The sequence below is a fragment of the Tenrec ecaudatus genome, chromosome 2 (assembly GCF_050624435.1).
Source record: "Tenrec ecaudatus isolate mTenEca1 chromosome 2, mTenEca1.hap1, whole genome shotgun sequence".
Lineage (NCBI taxonomy): Eukaryota > Metazoa > Chordata > Mammalia > Afrosoricida > Tenrecidae > Tenrec > Tenrec ecaudatus.
The window spans coordinates 122137047-122155474 of record NC_134531.1 but is presented as its reverse complement, the minus strand read 5'-3'; the positions used below and the strand labels follow the sequence as shown (position 1 = coordinate 122155474).

Below are 18428 nucleotides of genomic sequence, written 5' to 3'. Positions count from 1 at the left end.
TAACATGTGTGAGTTTTTCATACAATATAAAAGGAATTAAAATGACCAAAAAGTCAATTAACAAAAAAAATCTGGGTGAAGAAAAGTGGGTGCAATTTCATTTTGTTGAAAAAAAGTAGTAAAGCGTTCTCACTGGCTCTCATTCAACCAACAACGAATGGGTGTCTTCTTTGCACCAGGCCTGGTCCTAGGCACTGGGGATGAAAGGACAAAAAAATATCCTGTCCCTTTTCATGACAAGTACACATTTCAGTATGGAGCAAAGCATAAAAATCTTATGATTCCTTGTGACAGTATTAAAGGCAAAACAAATACAAGTGAAAAATCCCACAAGAGGGAGAAATGATGTGTACTTGAATTGAAAATGTAAGGAAAAATATGAAGTGAAATCTTTATGGGAGTGAAAATTTTCTCCTTCTGAGCAGCTGGTAGGTTTCAACCCTCAACCATTCCATTAGTACTCATGATTCATCTTGGAGTCGCCAGGCTTCCTTTTACAGACTGGCTTGTTGTTGTGTGGTTTCAACTCACAGCAACCCTACCGGCCAGAGTAGAAGAGCTAACTGTATTTTCTAGGCTGACGTCTTTAAAGGAGCATATCATTAGGGGTTTTCTCCAACAGGGTGTCTGGCTAGTATGGCAGCAAAGGAGTGCTTAGTTTAACTATGTGCCATTACCAGAGAAAAGTGACCTGTCTTACAAATCCCCTAAAAAAAAAGAACATTGAAAAATATTGTGATTCTTTATTACAAATTGTCAAAGGATACTTAAAACTTGCATCTTCTAAAATAACCTAAAGGTTCTGACATTTTTTTTCTCTTTCCTCTTATCTAGTCTGCAAAAAGACCTATTTTCTCTCTATGCTGATGACTTCTAATTTAAGGTTCCAAAGTTAACTTCTCTCATATTCTAGATCCAAATTTCTAATTATCTACTGAATATTTAAGGAGCTGTGTGTTGGGTTGATAACCTCTAGGTTGGTAGTTTGCAACCACCAGTTGTACTGAGGGAGAGATAGGCTTTCTACTCCTGTAAGGAGTTAAAGCAGTGGTTCTCAATCTTCCTAATGCCGCAGACCTTTAATACAGTTCCTCATGTTGTGGTGACATCACAACCATAAAATTATTTTCGTTGCTACTTCATAACTATGATTTTGCTACTGTTATGAATCGAGTGACCCCTGTGAAGGGGTTGTTAAACCCTAAAGGGGTCACGACCCACAGGCTGAGAACTGCTAAGTCAAAGTATTAGAAACCCACAGGGACAATTCTACACTAGCCTATAGGGTTGATATGAGTCAGAATCAACTTGATGGCACTGACTTTGGTTTTGGCTTGTGTGGCACAATATGAATCTTGCTAGTATAGTAGATTACATGTTGGGCTGTTAATCACAAGATCATTACTGTCAAAACAGGAGGAAGATTCAGCTTTCTGTTCCCATAAAGGTTTAGAGCTTCAGAAACCCCAGGGGTCAGTTCTAACTCTACCCTATATAAAGTTACTATGAGTCAGAATTGACTTGACAGTGATTGGCACAACAAAAGAATGATGAAATGGTCTGCTTCCATATATAGATTTACAGGCTCAGAAAACCTGAGGAATAGTTCTGATTGTGTCACTATGAGTCAGAATCAAATTGATGGTGATGATTTCAGTTTTTACTTTATTGATGATATGCAAGCATCTCAAACTCCAAACATCCAAATAAAATCTATATTCTAACTTCTCTAACTCTGATATGTCAATCTTCTTTATGTGGTCATATATAGTCTTAAAGTAGTCTTCAAATCCATTTTTCAAATAATGTCAATTCTCTGCATAAATGCATTTCATAGCCATCTACTCTTTGCATTATTCGTTCACTCATTTAATATTAAATGAGTACCTAGTATGTTATAGGCACTGAAAATATTCATTTTTCTCATTCATACAACTGGGAATACTTCCTTCTCAAAGGTCATTCTGTCTCCTATTCCTACTATTTGATTTATCTAATTCACTGCTACCATACCAACCTTATAAAAGGATTATCTTACATATTATTTTCCTCTTAGAAACTTAAAATAGCCTTTAGACAAATAGAAATAATTAAATTTAAAATTATTAGGATGCCTTTAAAGGCCTTTTTTAAAAAAGGCTACAATCTTATTCCTTCAGCTCTCAATTGACGGCCTAATGAACTTACTTAGTACAACATAGCCTACATTTTCTTTTTCTGGGCCAATCATTTTAACAATCATTGAAGTAGACTGTTAAAAACAGCTCCCAGTAAATCATGTCTCCCAGTTAAACAAAACCTCTTCAATCAGACTTTGTCACACCTTCCATCTGAGATGAAAGTGCTTCCTCCACTCCTTTACTACTGACAAGCCATGAGACTCGTTTGGACCATAAATTGTGATTGAAATAACATTCTGAGATTTCTAAGCCAAAACTTTATGAGGGTTTGGAACTTGTTTCTCCTCTCAGCATTCAGCTGCTAGTGCGGCCACCTGAGAGAGGGTGAGCACAAGGTAAGAGTCCATATGGAAGGGAAAAAGGCTCCCAGTTGAGAGCCAACACCAAAGTGGCAGATAAATGAATCAAGTCTTTCTTGTCTCCACCAGCCCAGGGGATGGCAAACAGTTCAGACGGGAAAGCCAGTGCTGGCACTAACAATAATCTAAAAATTATTCAAGAGCCATAAACATATTTTTCAAAGGAAGTCACCATTATCTAAATAATACCTCGTACATACCAAAAGAATCACATATAGCTTTCCAGCCACTTTTGCTAAACTCCTGTTCTAGTCCATAGTTTCTCAAACATTTTAGTCCTACTGTCCCTTTTTCACACACAAAAAAATTTTTTTAAATCACTTGGTACACCCCTGGCAATGAAAATATTGTACTATAGCCCATAATTCAGGATGAAGTGCTGGTATCTCCTTTTGCCACCCCCTGAATTGTTTCAGCACAGCGGGTGGTTCATCCATTTGGGGAAACATTGTTCTAGTCCCAGACAAGCTACTTCAGGCAATGGAGCAAAAAGCATCAACTCCACAAAGCCATAAAGTAATTCCTAAATCGTGAGCAATAAAATGGTTAATGTTTAAAGCCACTATGTCTCAGGATGGTTATAAAACGCAGAACAGATCACTGACACATAAACTTGTTATCTTTTTAGAATTTTATTTCTTTCATGCTACCCTATACTCATTGTTAAAATCTACCCATTCTCATGTGAAACACTCTTTAATAAAGCTTCACTCTCCAGAAAGAATGTCCCCTTCCCAAAAGGATTTCTGGTGGCATAACGTTTACACAGGGGCTGCTAACTCTAAAATCAGAAGTTGGAAACCACCAACCACTTAGTGGGACAAGGGTGAGGCTTCCTACTGCTGTAGACTTTCAGTCTTAGAAACCCACAGGGCCACTTCTAAACTGTATCATAGGGTTGCTATGAGTCGGCATCAACTTAATGGCAGTGAGTTTGGTTTCCTCACCAAATTCAATGGAAACTCACTACCATCGAGTTAATTCCTATTCACAGTGACCCATATAGGACACGGTAGAACTACTGTGATTTTCAAAGATACAACTCTTTATAGGAGCAGAAAGTCTCATCTTTCTCCCACAAAGTACCTGGTGATTTCAAACTACTGACCTAACTCATAACCCACTACACTCTTTCCCCAAATAATGCATATTCATATTGTAGCACTTACTAAATTTTATCATCTATTTATCATTATTTTAGGGCAAGTTCTAAAAAGCCATGATTTTGTTTTACTTACTTTTGTATTTCTCGCAATCTCACACATAGAACTGAAATACAGTAGAATAATACAAGCAATACTTAAGCAAGCAATACATCCGTTTCTCTTGTTTTCTTACCTGTGGGATCCCAAGTTATATTGTGTGCTATTGACTCCAGAAAAAATTGTCCCGTTTTCTGCCACTGACTGTATGATTCCTACAAGAAAAAAGTAATTTATCCATTTTTATTACTATACCTTTTCTCTATCAGATACATGCATGAATGTTTATTTTCAAAATGCTTATTTTCAATAATAATGCAGTAATTTTTAAAGGTAATTTAATTAATTTTCATGACCATAATGGTCATTCAGTGAAGAGAATTACGAAATATGTAATGGACATTGGGAAAGGCTATCATCTCTCCTAGAGTTACAGGAACCTGTGTTTTCACATACAGCAAAGAAGAATATGCCATGTTGGACAACTATATTACTAACCTCTAACTTTATAAAAATAATATTATAGTTATAATTAAAGATTTAATTTTAAATGTGTCTGAGGCTACTTAGGGCTTCTTCCTTCCTTTCAAAACCGGTTTCCCCACCTGGGATATTCATGATGGTATGTAGGAAAATTTAGAGTAAGAGATATAACACTTTCTTAATTGTATGTAATTGTTACCTTGAGTTTAAACTAACTCAAGGCACCTAATAACAAAAAGCCATTCTATTCCTTAAAGCAATATTTAAAAAACGTTTTCAATCTTTTACATGCAAACCAGTAAAAAATACATGTTACACTGACACACACATATACATGTAAATTTACCTTTACTACATACATTGCTCTCTGACATTTCCTCTTCTAATTTTCTTTTTAAATTTAGATGTTGATTCCAACAGCCCACTTAACAGTTTAAGATCAACTAACAGTTTAAGATGTTTATTTAAAATTCTAATTTCCAAGACCCATTACAAAAGATTCAGATTCAAAGGGTCTGGGATAAGGCACAGACACATCATTTAAATCAAAAACTAATTTCAGGTGACTTTGCCACAGAGATCTATAAGTACGTTTCCAAGACATCCGTGTTACAGGAATGTCTCTCTATCACAGTACAAATCAGATCTTCTGAAACTAGGAACACCAGGGTCTCTCCTAAAGTTCATGGAAACATGGAAATGACAAGTAATGGATTTTTTTCCTATGAACTTTTTGAAGGCCCTTTGTAAAAGTAAGTGCCTGAAAATATAAATAAATAAAAATAAGTGTCTCAGCACAAATCATGTCTACAGTTTAGAAATGAGCAGATAATCTCAAACAGTGATTCTGAAGAGTATCTCTTATAAGGAATGTCACATAAGAAAATGTCTTAAAAGAATATTCCAGAAGGTAGAGTCCAACCTTTTTATGAGCATCTAAAGAATCTGAGGCCATCTTTTAAAATTATAGATTTGTGTATCTTCCAAGTCTAATTTTTGCATTTGTCCCTGTTTTTCTTTTCATTGCCAAATACATTCCTTCTTATCTTCTGTGCACAGTACTGACTACCAATAAGACATCTCTTTCCTGTTGAACTTTGATCTTATTAATCAATTATAATAAAAGAGAAAATGTACAAAAACTGAAATTCTCTATTCTACACTTACTAAAAATGCATTTTATTGTAACATTTATTTTAAAATGTCAGTTATTTTATTCAACTAATATTAAGAATTATTTGCAATACATTGCTCTGGGTGCTAAAAGGTAACATCTTTTAATTCTATTTTTAATGCTGTCCGTTGCTAATTTATAAATCTACATGAGCCTCTAGACTAGAATAATAAGATGATATATTAACATAAATAGAAATTGGGAGAATTATATATACTCCTTCCAAAAAATTTAAAGATGTACATCAATTATCTCAGACAAATCATTTTCACTAACACAAAATAAAGAATGCTCACCATCTACAAATCAGTACAACTGGTTTCGGCCGTACTTTTGTGGCTAAGTAACTGTTTTACTAATCAAGTGACTTAATTTCTTTGGGCTTCAGCTGTCTTATTTATAAAAAATAAATAACAGTGACACAAAATATATTAGAATTTGAAAGTTTTACTTTTGAGTTAAGGGAAAAATTATATGAAAACTGTCAAAAGGTAAATAGTCTTAAAATCTTAAGATACTCTTATTATAAAAATACCATATTTTTCACAATTGATTACCACATTTCCACATACAGTCTCTGACATCTTTGCCATACTTACAAAATTCTCCATGAAGAATAAATTCTATGTAATTCCATAGCTGAACAAACAGGTTTATAGGATGAATTTGAGACTTAATCAGAGAGTAAGAAAATAACGGAAAAAACCAGTCTTTGGGGCGTCAACACAGTGCTTTTTGTCGACACCAGGGGCCCTCAAAATTTTTAAACAGGGAGCCAGTTCACTTTCCCTCAGACTAGGGCTGGACTACAGTTAAAAAAAAAAACTATGAACAAATTCCTATGCACGCTGCACATACCTTATTTTGAAATAAAAAAACAAATAGGGCAAAAACACCCAGCAGGATGGATAAATGTCCTCAGTGGGCCACATGTGGCCCACGGGCCATAGTTTCAGGACGCCTGGTACACTATGCTGTCCTTCTTTAATATGGTTTTAATAACTAATTTAATCTTCAGTGGAGATGGTTCAATGGTCATACTGATGAACATTAAAACACCTGTGGAATATACTATCTAAGACCAATGTTTAATCATTAATGTTTTAACCAGTCTTCAGAACTATTTCTGAATATAATTTCTTTATAGAGAAAAAATTCATTGATTCAATTATAGAATATAAGTGTCATAAAATAACTTGTAGATGTGCATTATAACTCTGCAACAAAACATGTAATCTTAAGAACAATATACACCAAAAAAAAGGCAAGCAAACGATGTAAAGCTAAGATGTGAAAACAAAGAAAAAGCTGCCATATATGGCTGGAATAGCAGCCACAATCTACCTGTTAAAGGTTAAGTATTGATTCTTCAAATAAAAATGTATCAGGAAAAAATGTATCAGAAAGGAAAAAAGTAAAACATTTCAAGAAAAGTCGGCCAAATCTATTTAATTATATTACAATAAAACATTTCAATGTTTTTTATTTGAAATGGCTTATCTCCAATTAACTATAATTCACACTGATATCCCTTGATGACAATTTGGATGTTATACTCTTATTTTTATTTCAATAAAACTTATTTGAAAATTGTAGTGTGAGATTTTAAAAAATCATTTTATTGGGGTCTCTTACAACTCCTATCACAATCCATGTGTCAAGCATATTTGTACATTTGTTGCCATCATCATTCTCAAAACATGTTTTCTACTTGAGCCCTTAGTATCAGCTCATTTTCCCCTCCCTCCCCACCCCACCTCCCTCATGAACCCTTGAATAATTTATAAATTATTATTATTTGTCATGTGTTATACTGTCTAACGTTGCCCTTCGCCCACTTTTCTGTTGTCCGTCCCCCAGGGAGGGGGTCATATGTAGGTCCTTGTAATTGGTTACCCCTTTCTACTCCACCTTCCCTCTACCCTCCCTCCAGGTAATGCCACTCTAACCACTGGTCCTGAGGGGTTTATCTGTCCTGAATTTCCTGTGTTCCCAGTTCTTATCTATACCAGTTATATCCTCTGGTCTAGCTGGATTTGTAAAGTAGAATTAGGATCATGATAGTGGTGGGGAAGAAGCATTTAAGAACTAGAGGAAAGTTGTTTCATTGTTGCTACACTGCACCATGACTGGCTCATCTTCTCCCCAAGACCTTTCTGTAAGGGGATGTCCAGTTGCCTACAGGTGTGTTTTGGTTCCCCACTCCGCACTCCCCTTCATTCACAATGATATAATTTTTGTTCTTTAATGCCTGATCCCATCAACACCTCATGATCACACAGGCTGGTGAGCTTCTTCCATGTGGGCTTTGTTGCTTCTCAGCTAGATGGCCGCTTGCTTACCTTCAAGCCGTTAAGACCTAGACGCTATATCTTTTGATAGCTGGGCACCATCCGCTTCTTCACATTTGCTAATGTACCCATTTGTGGGATTGTGTCGGGAAGGTGAGCAACAAGGATTGCCAGCTTAATAGAACAAAGTATTCTTGCATTGAGGGAGTACTTGAGTGGAGGCTCAATGTCCATCTGCTACTTTAATATTAAACCTATAAATATATGCACATAGATCTATTTCCCCATCATCTTATATAAATTTATTTACATATGTACATGCCTGTATTTAGACCTCTATAAATGCCCTTTGCCTCCTAGTTCTTTCCTCTATTTCCTTTTACTTTCCTCTTGTCCCACTATCATGCTCAGCCTTCATTTGGGTTTCAGGGATGTTATACTCTTAAAGTATCTTTTACGTCTTAAGAAATTTCAGTTCCTAAAAGAAACACAAGAAATTACTAACCAAAGTTTTCTTTTCTTTCTGTAGGTTAACTGGTTCAAAAATTGAGATGAGTTTTCCATATGATGCTGCAATCTTTTTAAAAGAAAAGAGAAACAAATTATATTATGGTTCTGTTAACTATGAATCAAAAGAACAAAACAAATGAATAGGACTACATAACTATAACCACACAATTTCATTTAGTGATACTTAAGAAAACTTACTTTAAAGATAGTCATAATCTCATCAAGTTAACCTCCCTAATCCTTAGTTCTCTTATCTTTATGTAAATGCCCATAATACTCATCTTCCTCACAGATTTATTTTGAGAACTAAAATCACATTGCTAAGGTAATTAAATACCCGATATTTACATTAGACAGATCATTTTCGTTGGCTGCTGTTAATTCCTGGATCATCCTCACAAGCTTTCAAATGTTTGAGTTCATTGTTGCAGCCACAGTATCTACCTACCTCATTGAGGGTTTTCCTTTCGCACTGATGCACTACTTTACCAAGCACAATGTCCTTTTTAAAGGACTGGTCCCTCCTAATAACATGGTGTCCCCAATGTGTATGAGCCAGTCTTGCCATCTTTGCTTCTAAGTCCAGCTGAACAACTCTCAAAACAGATTTGTTCATTCTTCTGGCGGTCTATTCAATATTCTTTACCAACACTGAAGTTAAAATGCATTGCTTCCTCTGTAGTCTTCCTTATTTACTGTCTAGCTTTCACATGCATATGAGGCGATTGAAAATGCCAGGTCTTAGTCCTCAAAATGAGATCTTGGATCTTTTGTACTCTGTGATAGTTTTTTTTATGCCAATATGGGTCCCATTGGAACAAAAGGAATGGAGTATAGCCTGTCAGTCAGGTCGCCAATTGATTGGAAGGCAACCAAGATAAATGACACTCTTAGGCTGGCCTCTACCTCTTTTTCCCTGGTGATTAGACCAACTTGCTGCTGTGGGCCGAGCCAAAGGTGGATCATGTCAATCACTGCGCCATGCGTCACTACTACACTGAGGCTCTTTCACGACCTGCTTTACTATACTGCTGTGCTACTGGCCTCTGGTACACCTTGACATCTCATCTTCCTGCTGTTGCTTCCCCACCTTGCCATGTCTGCTGCCTACTGTCCTGCTCTGCTTGTCTTACCTGCAGGTAGACTCCACACCTCCGGCCAGCCAGTTTGCTGTTTCCTTGACCTTGGACCATTGGTGGGCATGAGTTGGAAAGACTTTCATCAGTGTATTCATTGCCCCACGAAAGTGAGTTAGACTGAGCCCTCTGTACTGCTGTGTGGACTAATTAGCTATTGCATTCCTTCTGACAATAAACCTATCCTTTTATATATAAGCGTAAGTGTCCTGGTGTTTCTCTAGAGAATCCTGCCTAACACACACATTAAAGAGGTTAAAACCATTTCTTAAAGGAAACATTGTCGTCACTAAATATGGAACTTAACATGAATTATATGTAAACGGACTAGGTTTTAACAATGGTTCTTAAATATGAAATCAAAAGCACCAGCAGCAAAGACAGAAAAAAAATTATGAACTTTTCTTCAAATAATTTTATACTACAGTGAAAAGACAACCTACAGATTTGAGAGAAATTTGGGAGAGTTATGAATAAAGAACTGTGACACTTTAACAACAGAAAGACTAACACATGTAAAGGAACTGAACAGGCATTTCATCAGAGTCTATCCCACTAACTTAACAAGCACATGAAAAGATGCTCAGTGTCCTTAAGTACATGTAATCAAAACCACAATGAAATACCATTTCCACACCATTAGAATGACTATGAATTTTAAAAATGGAAACTATAGGTGTTGATGAGGTTGTGAAGAAATTGGAACCTTTAAGTCATAGCTGGTGGGGAAAAAATGGTATGATTGCATGTGAAACCATTTCGCAGTCCCTCATAGAACCATCTTGTTACTGTTGTTCCTAGGTGTCATTGAGTCAGTTCTGATTCACGGCAATCCTATGTGGAATAGAAGGCCTGGCTGACCAGTGGTTTTATGAGGTGAAGTGAGGCTTTCAATCACCTCACAGAACCATTTGACCCAGCAATCCCATTAGGTAGATATTAAGGAGCTCCAAAGTTCATGGAAAAACTGTATCATCTTTCAATTTCACTTTCCAAAAGAACTGAAAGCATAAACATCAACAGAAGTGTGTACACCAATGTTCAATATAGCTCTCACAATAACCAAAAAGTGTAACAAAATACACATTCATCAACAGATGAATGGAACTGCACAAATAGTTCTTCACCAAGGAAATTCAGGTTGTAAAATTTCTACTTCACAACTTAGTATTAGGGCTTTGTAGATGTGATTAAATTCTAGTTGACTTTTCCAGATCTGGCTGTCACATGCATTACTTAACACAAGTTCAGATGGTTGAACTTTTCTGACTCTGTTCTTTGTCTACTGGTATACGTCTAACTTTGGTGAATAACCAGAAAGAGTACTAAAAAGAATGAAGTAGAGGTTTTAGATATCTTTAAGAAAAAAAACCCACCTGCATTTATTAAAATTTGCAAGCTTTAGGAATTTTTTCTTCCCCAAATTTCTGGAAGTTTAGAAGGGAAGAGGCTCTGACAAAAATGGTGTTGGTTATTAGAAAGCTAAAATAGACAATGGGTACTACAGTCTGCTAAACTCTAGATCTGACCTATACAGGAAGCATTTCCTTTTGTAATAGAGCACAGAATGCTCTTTACTCTCTTCAGAAGTGTAGAAGGCAGTGTGAACTTAGTTCTGAACGTTTTATCCAGAGAAAACTGCAGACTGAAACTGCCAGTATGTCAGATAAATAGAAGGATGTTAGACTTCAAAGATGCTTTTAGTCTAAAAGAAATAGGTACATAGTACTTTAATTAAAATTAGACATGTACTCATCTATACAGCTGACTGCTAAAGGCATTTGTGTATGCGTACATATATAACCTGAGTTGTATAATGATGCACTAGGCTTTGAGTCACTCAAATAATGTAGTTACCCTTTTCTTTAATGTGGATGGGACTTGTCACGGTCACAGTATTCCTGACCTGTTTCTTCTTCATGAAAATAGAGCAAGAGTAACTGCCCTAGCTAGTTTAAGAATTGTGAGACTTGATTTACATTTTAGAGGGAAGGTAATATTTAATATGTAAAGTATTTTGAAAATGTAAGCTCTTTATTACTTCAGACATTATTTGCCTATGCAACTAAATTGATCTACAGTACTGTAAACTTTAGGGAAAATAATCTATAAAAACTCACTTTTTAATCATGGTCAGTTTGATATTGTCATAAATTGTGGTAAAAACTGTATTTAACAAAACATCTGCCAAACTAACAATTTTTAGATGTGCAATTCGATAACATTGATTGCATTCATCACATTGTGCTACTGAGTTATGTGTTGGGCTGCTAAATGCAAGGTCAGCAGTTCAAGTCCACAAGCTGCTCCACAAGAGAAAGATAAGCCTTTCTGCTCCAATGAGTTACAGCCTCAGAAACCCGAAGGGGCAGTTCTACACTATGCCACATGTATCTTTCACCACTGTTAACAGGAAACTTAAGTGTCCCATAGGCAACGACTCCCCCCTTTCCTCTAAAACCCAATTCTGGTACCCATTAATCTATTACTTAATCCCTATACATAGACTTTTTTAATATAAATGGATCATGCAATTTTTGTCTTTCTGCGACTGCCTTACTCAGCATCACGTTTTTAAGGTTCATCTATATTACAGCATGCTCCAAGGGGCTTCAAAAACATCATGGAAATGTGAAATTTAAAAGAAAATGAAATTTGTCTATAAGCTGTTTGCTTGAAACTCTCCCATACGAGGACTTAATTTCTCTTTATCTCCAAGTAAAAGTTCATTATATTATATAATCCATTTTGTTTACACTACCAGGTTCTCTTACCTGTAATACACAGATCTATTTTAATTTAACATAGATGAACACAAGAAATGTGTTTTTACTAAAAATGACCATCTAAAATAGGTTTCCAAAGCAATCCAAACCCAAAACTACTACCAAGGACCAATCTCCAAATCAGAGTGGCCCTGACTAGGGTCTCTTAGGCTGTCAATCTTTTGAGGAGCAGGTGGGCTCATCAGTTTCTCTCCGAGCAGCTGGTAGGCTTGACACTGAACCTGGTGGCTAGTAGTCCAACACTTGCTGGCAGCAACAATGGGCTTCCTTTCTTAAAGCAAAAGAGCAAATCATTCTGTTTTTATTTATACAGGTTAATGAAGCCAACATTATAATTTTCAATAAAACATAGTTTCCAATAAAGGACTGATATATGAAGAAAAACTCACTTGGCTAAAATCTTGATGTATGTTTGGAATGAGGGGCCAAGGACTAGATGAAGCTCTGTGAAAATTCTAAATCAGAGAGAATATAAGAGCTCTGAAATGGGAAAAATGTGTATTTAAGGAACTTCTCAAATAGTAATGTGGCTAAAATAGTAAACTGTCACAAAAATGGCTAAATATGAGGATGAAAAGTAGACCGTAGATAAGAATCATTTCAAGAAGGATTTTCTAAGCCACATGAGGGAGTCTAGATTTTATTTTAAAAGAAATGAGAAGCCATTAGAGGTTTTAAGGTTAGTTTATGCTGTGTAGTAATATGTAAAAATGAGATCATTCAGATTTCTATATGAAGAAACAAATAAATTAAAATAGAAATTGACAAGATTATTGTAGTATTACAAGTGAATATGATGATGGCAAAAACCAATGTGCTGTATTGGAAAGAGAAAGAACTGAATGATTCAGAATAGATTCAAAGTGCCCAATGCTGATGAAGGGTGAGCAAAGAGGTTTTAGGGGCAACTATTGGCTAAGTTTTTGGCCCATTAGCTAAAGAGGATGCACAGTCTCCAGAAATGTGTTTTGATTCACACTCAGTTAAATTTTGAAGAATAAGTTACATTGTGAACTTCTTACTACATTTAAAAATATTTTTAAAATATTCTGCTTCATTTGAATATTGTTAAATGTACTCTTAAATGAAGTACGTAAGAAACTGAAACTGGGGGAGTGAATGTACATGGACAAATTCTCTGTGCTCATATTTAAGGAGTTTGCGAGGCAGATTCTGGTGGAGACTGGCCTTCACTCTCATGAGTTGGAGATGCATCCCAGTCACATTCTCTTAAAATTATTCCCAATGTCCCTCCTAACAATGCCAATCTTAAGGTGCTGCTTGTAAGCACAAGGTACCTTGCAGGTTAACTGCTTGAAGGCTAACTGCCTGAAGGTCGTCTGCCTTCAAGAAGTGATCAGACCACCCCACCTTAAGTAAGCCCACTCCCTTCTGATAAGGATCATAGATTAAGTCAAGTCAGCTCAGACAACCAAGGTTAAGTGCTTAACTTTAGAACTCTAGAATCTTGTTAGGTATGTACCTTTCCTGTCATGCCTGTGTCCCTGGCACATCTTCCTCCTGTTCTGAGTGCACCTCTAACACATCCCCTTGTACAACCCATGCCCAAGGTTATATAAGCCTGTGAGAGAAGGCATTTGCTTGGCTCTCTCTCTTTTGATCCTGCCACCTAAAGAAGTGAGTCCTTGCATGTCCTGTCTGATGTTTCACTAATTTACCCTTCAATTACAAAGCTGCCCTTTAGGCCCCACTTGGTTGAGGCTGGCCCCCTACAGAAGTATATATATTTCCTTGGTTCTGTTTTGTAAAATAGTAATTGTTCATTTCATAAAGTACAATAATTTGAGTGAGTCACAAATGAAGAAGATTATCGTAAGTTAGATAGACAAAGGAAGGAAAAGTAGGAAGAAAAAAATACAGATGGAAATAAGAGTATATGACCTGGTGAAGTGCTGTAAGGGATAAGGCTATCGAACACAAATGCAGGGGGAAATTTTGACTACTTTCAAGAGTTCTGAGAATTTCTTACGTCAGGTGCCATGGAGTTGGTTCCAACCCATAGCAATCCAGGGCACACAAGAATGAAACACTGCTTGGTCCTGTGCCACTCTCACAATTGTGATGTTTGACCCCACTGTGGAAGCAATGATGTCAAACCATCTTGTTGAGGATTTCCTCCTTTTCAATGACCCTCAACTACGTCCTTCTTCACTTCGCTTATAACACGTCCTTATAACATTCCTTATAACATGTCCAAAGTACGTGAGATGAAGTCACACTGTCACTGCCTCTAAGGAACATTCTAGCTGTACTTTTTACAAGACAGGTTTGCTGTTCTGGCAGTTTAGGGTACTTTCAATACGCTTTGTTAACACCTTAATTAAAATGTACCAATTCTTCTCCTGTCTTCCTTATGCTTTCGCAGGCATTTGAAGCAGTGGAAAACAACATGGCTTGGGTTAGGAGTACCTTATTTCTCAAGCACTCTCATCTCTACTCAATACTTAAAAGAAGGATTCTGCAGGACACTTGCACAGTGCAATAAATGCCTGATTTCCTGACAGTTCCTTCCATGAGTATTCACCATGGATCCAAGTAAAACAAAATCCTTGACATTTACAATCTTTTCTCTATTTATTTTAGACCATAAAAATCACCCATAATGAATTGTTCTGGGATGGCCTGAGAGGGAGCGAACACAGGAATAAAGACTAAACAAGAAGCAACCTATTTTTGGAGACAGGTGACCCAACATGGCAAGAAGACAGTGCCACCTATAAGGATGTAATGCATAAGAAACTAACATGAAAGGTTTGTGTCATGTTATGCAGTGCCTTATACAGAGGTGAGCAATTTGAACTTTTTCCAAGGCAATGTAAATCTAAGAATGTTTTAACACAAAGAAATAAGATATAAATGCATGTAAATTTTTGCAGGAAAATGAATGTTGTAGTAGTAGTAGTAAAAAACAAACAAACAAAAACACAATCCAACAGCAGTAGTGATCCTGGTGACTATGATGTTGAATAGCCTTTCTTTCTTATAATTAAATAGAAGTGCTCAGGTACCAGAACCTGTAAATGTTCTTCCTGATGTCTTTGATTATACTGGTATTTACAAAACAAAGGAAAATTTATTTTTAGTACTGGGAGTAATAAAAACTGGAGGTAAGAGGAAAAACTCAGTAAGTGTCCATTTAATACTGGCCATGAAGAGAGGACTTAATCAGACTGTGAGGTACTTCCTCACAGTCACCTTCTTTGCTCTTAATGATTATAAATCTTGATTGTCATGTAGTCTAACCAATTTGCCACTTGAGTTGATTGTGACTCTTCCTCACTCCCTGTATGTCAATAGATCATGCACTATTGAGTTTTCAATAGCTGGTTCCTCTGAACCAGACCACCAACCAGGCCTTGCTTCCAAGACACCTGTGGTAACTTAAACCTCCAGTTAGCAACCAGGCACAAACTCTTGTTGGAAGTTATTTAATTAGATTTCTAATATTAACTAGCCAATTGTGAGTCTGGATGTACAAACTAATTTTTATTTAACAATAAAGATTACAAACTTAACTGGAGGGAGGGGTGAGGGTAGTCAAGAATTTTTAGCCTTCCATAACAAAAGTATTTTTGTAATACAGTGAGAAGCAGGAAAAGCTTGAACAAAGGAAGTGACACTTGTGAGGCATTACATTAAAGGGAAGGGACAACTGGTTAACACAAAGAACAGTAGGCCATACAATAGGTAAAGGTTTTAAGGAGTTGAAACTCTTCACCATGAATATCTTTAAACTAGGTCCCAAACAGTAACTTCTCAAACTAGCAGATTTACCAGAAGTAAAAATTAGATTTGAAAAACAATATTAGGTTCACTTGATATCATCCTAATTCCTCACCCAAAATATTTAGTGAAATTATGTAGTCAAACAATGTATTTATATATGTAGAGTACCAGAATTCGTAAATTTATAAAATCTATTCCAATCTCATTTCAACTACACCTGGCTCTGGTCACCTATTCCTATAGAGTGCTAAGTCAAGCTATATTATATGAGACAGTATTTTACCTGACATAGAATTGTATGGCTCTTTTTAAAAAAAACTTAATTTGTACCCTTTCATATGCAAAGAGAAGTCCAGATAGACTTTTTTCATTTTTCTTAGAGTTGTAACACATTAATAAAAAAATGATTGATTTTAGAAGAGTTCATCTTCCGTAGAAACAAAACTTGTCCATTAGTTATAGGAAGATTACCATTTACCAGGGAGGGGGCGGGGAGGACAACCCACTGACTTTTACATAGTTTATTTGTAAACAAATGTTTATTTTGTTTTCCCTCAATCCAATCAATTTTTTAATATTTGTAAGTCTTAAACCGGTTCTACATTTTAAAAGAAATTGTGTATCTTTTATATTAGAGAACTATCTGCAAGGTCGGTTCAAAACCATGGTAGAAAGAGGTTTTCTACTCCCTTAAAGAGTTACAGGAGCAGTTCTACGTTGTCCTATGGGGTCACTATGATTTGGTCTACTAGATGGCAGGGAGAAAAAAAATCTTTTAAATTAATGAAGCGATCTATCCTTCCTTGATTCTGTTTTATAATGTTTTCCAGGCAATAATTACTTTAGAGAATTAATAATTACTATAGAGAACAGAATTCCTGTCCAAATCTATAATGCATATTCACAGAGCCAAAGAAATTCGTAGCTTTCTTGTAACACACTCAGCCTCTAATTCAATAGGAAACACACTACACTGGAGATTATCCAAACAAAAAAGCATATGCAAAACAAATGTGCATGTTACCATAGGATCACAAACCTTGCCTTGTAGCACTGAACAGTCTACACATCCTACTTGAATATTTCCATGTTTAGTTCCTGGGATTATCTGTAATCTTTCAAAATCACTTCCCAAAATTACAATGTCACATCCAGATGCATAAGCCTAAAAAAAGAAACAAGATGAAATTGTCAGGAAAACATTTATCATTTAGATACTAGCATCAAATAGCATACCAAAAGACCAATTTTAAATGTGTGTGTGTGTGTGTGTATATATATATATATACATATATATATATAAACTTGGAAACATTTCCCATACTTATACTCTTACAGCATATGTCTCAGCCTTATCTGCAAAGCGTATACCAACAATGACACTTTTTTCTAGCTCTTGTCTAATTTTCACATAGACAACTCTTTTGAAATCTATATTGTAAAAGTCATTTTTACTACCTCAACTTCTTCAATAGTTTCCTACATCTCAATAAATCTCAACTCTTTACCCTGGACAAGACGGTTTGATTTTTCCACCTTTTCCATCCCAATCTCAGGTTACTCTTTCTTTCCTTCCTTCAAGTGGGTCCTGCCCTCTATTCTTGTCCTTTCTGTTCCCTGATTATATCAATCTCTCTTTCTACCTCAAAGGGATTTGTCTGCCATTTAATCTGCCCAGCCTGGGACTCACTAGCTTCTTTTCAATATCCAGGTCTCTATCTCCAACCACTCTTCCTTCAGCATTACTCATCATCACAGTAGTATCTCCAGCTCCTGCCCCCACCCAATGGATACATGAGAAGCATGATCTTTCAATATCATGCTTAGTGTCCATTTTCATTACCAGCACCTAAGTTCCAAGAGAATAAGATTCAAGCATATCTTGTTCTCTGATCTATCCCTTCATTCTACCAGAGGAGCCTGACACAGAGTTGGTGATTTATATACTAGGTGGTACCGGCCCCCCAAGAAAACAGAAAAGGCTACACTAGGCAAAGCTTTCATAGTAAACAGTTTTCCCGGTAGGCAAGCATTCAGCAATTCTCTCTGAGTTAGTCCCCAGAGTTGCATCGTTTGCAAAGGTTCATTCTGGTCAAAGCGCATTTTTCATAAAAGCAATTTCTCTCAAACCTGTGTTTTTGTGATGGCTGATTTAAGAGAACAGCTTGTGGCTGTGAAATTTTGTTTCCTGCTCAGAAAAAAAATGCCACAGAAACTGTTGTGATGCTGAACATAGCTTACAAGGGCAGTGTTATGTGGAAAACTCGTGTATGAGTGGATTTCTCGTCTAAAAAAAAAAAGTGAAATGTCGACTGATGACAAACCTCATTTTGGACATCCGTCAACTTCCCAAACAAACGAAAAATGTTGACTCAAATGCAAATGTGCATTTGAAGTTTGTTCCACCAGGTCAGACTTAATCAAGCTTTTTATTTAGAGATTCTAAATAAAAACAGCGTGTGACAAAAAAGGCCTGATTTGTGGCAGATGGGACACTGGTTTTGCCGCCATGACAATGTACCTGCTCATGCAGCCATTTCAATACACCAATTTTTGGCTA

At 36.2% G+C, this 18428-nt stretch overlaps 1 protein-coding gene across 2 annotated transcripts in view; it reads right to left on the bottom strand.

The window, feature by feature from the left end:
• Positions 1-18428, bottom strand: part of DMXL1 (Dmx like 1) — a 159502-nt gene that overhangs the window by 114759 nt on the left and 26315 nt on the right. For both annotated transcript variants that reach the window (XM_075541421.1, XM_075541420.1), the window contains exons 2-4: positions 16908-17033; positions 8195-8266; positions 3878-3956 (exon numbers count right to left, since the gene is read on the bottom strand). In XM_075541421.1, the coding sequence (XP_075397536.1) occupies positions 3878-3956; positions 8195-8266; positions 16908-17033 (277 nt within the window). The remainder of the gene's footprint in view (positions 1-3877; positions 3957-8194; positions 8267-16907; positions 17034-18428) is intronic.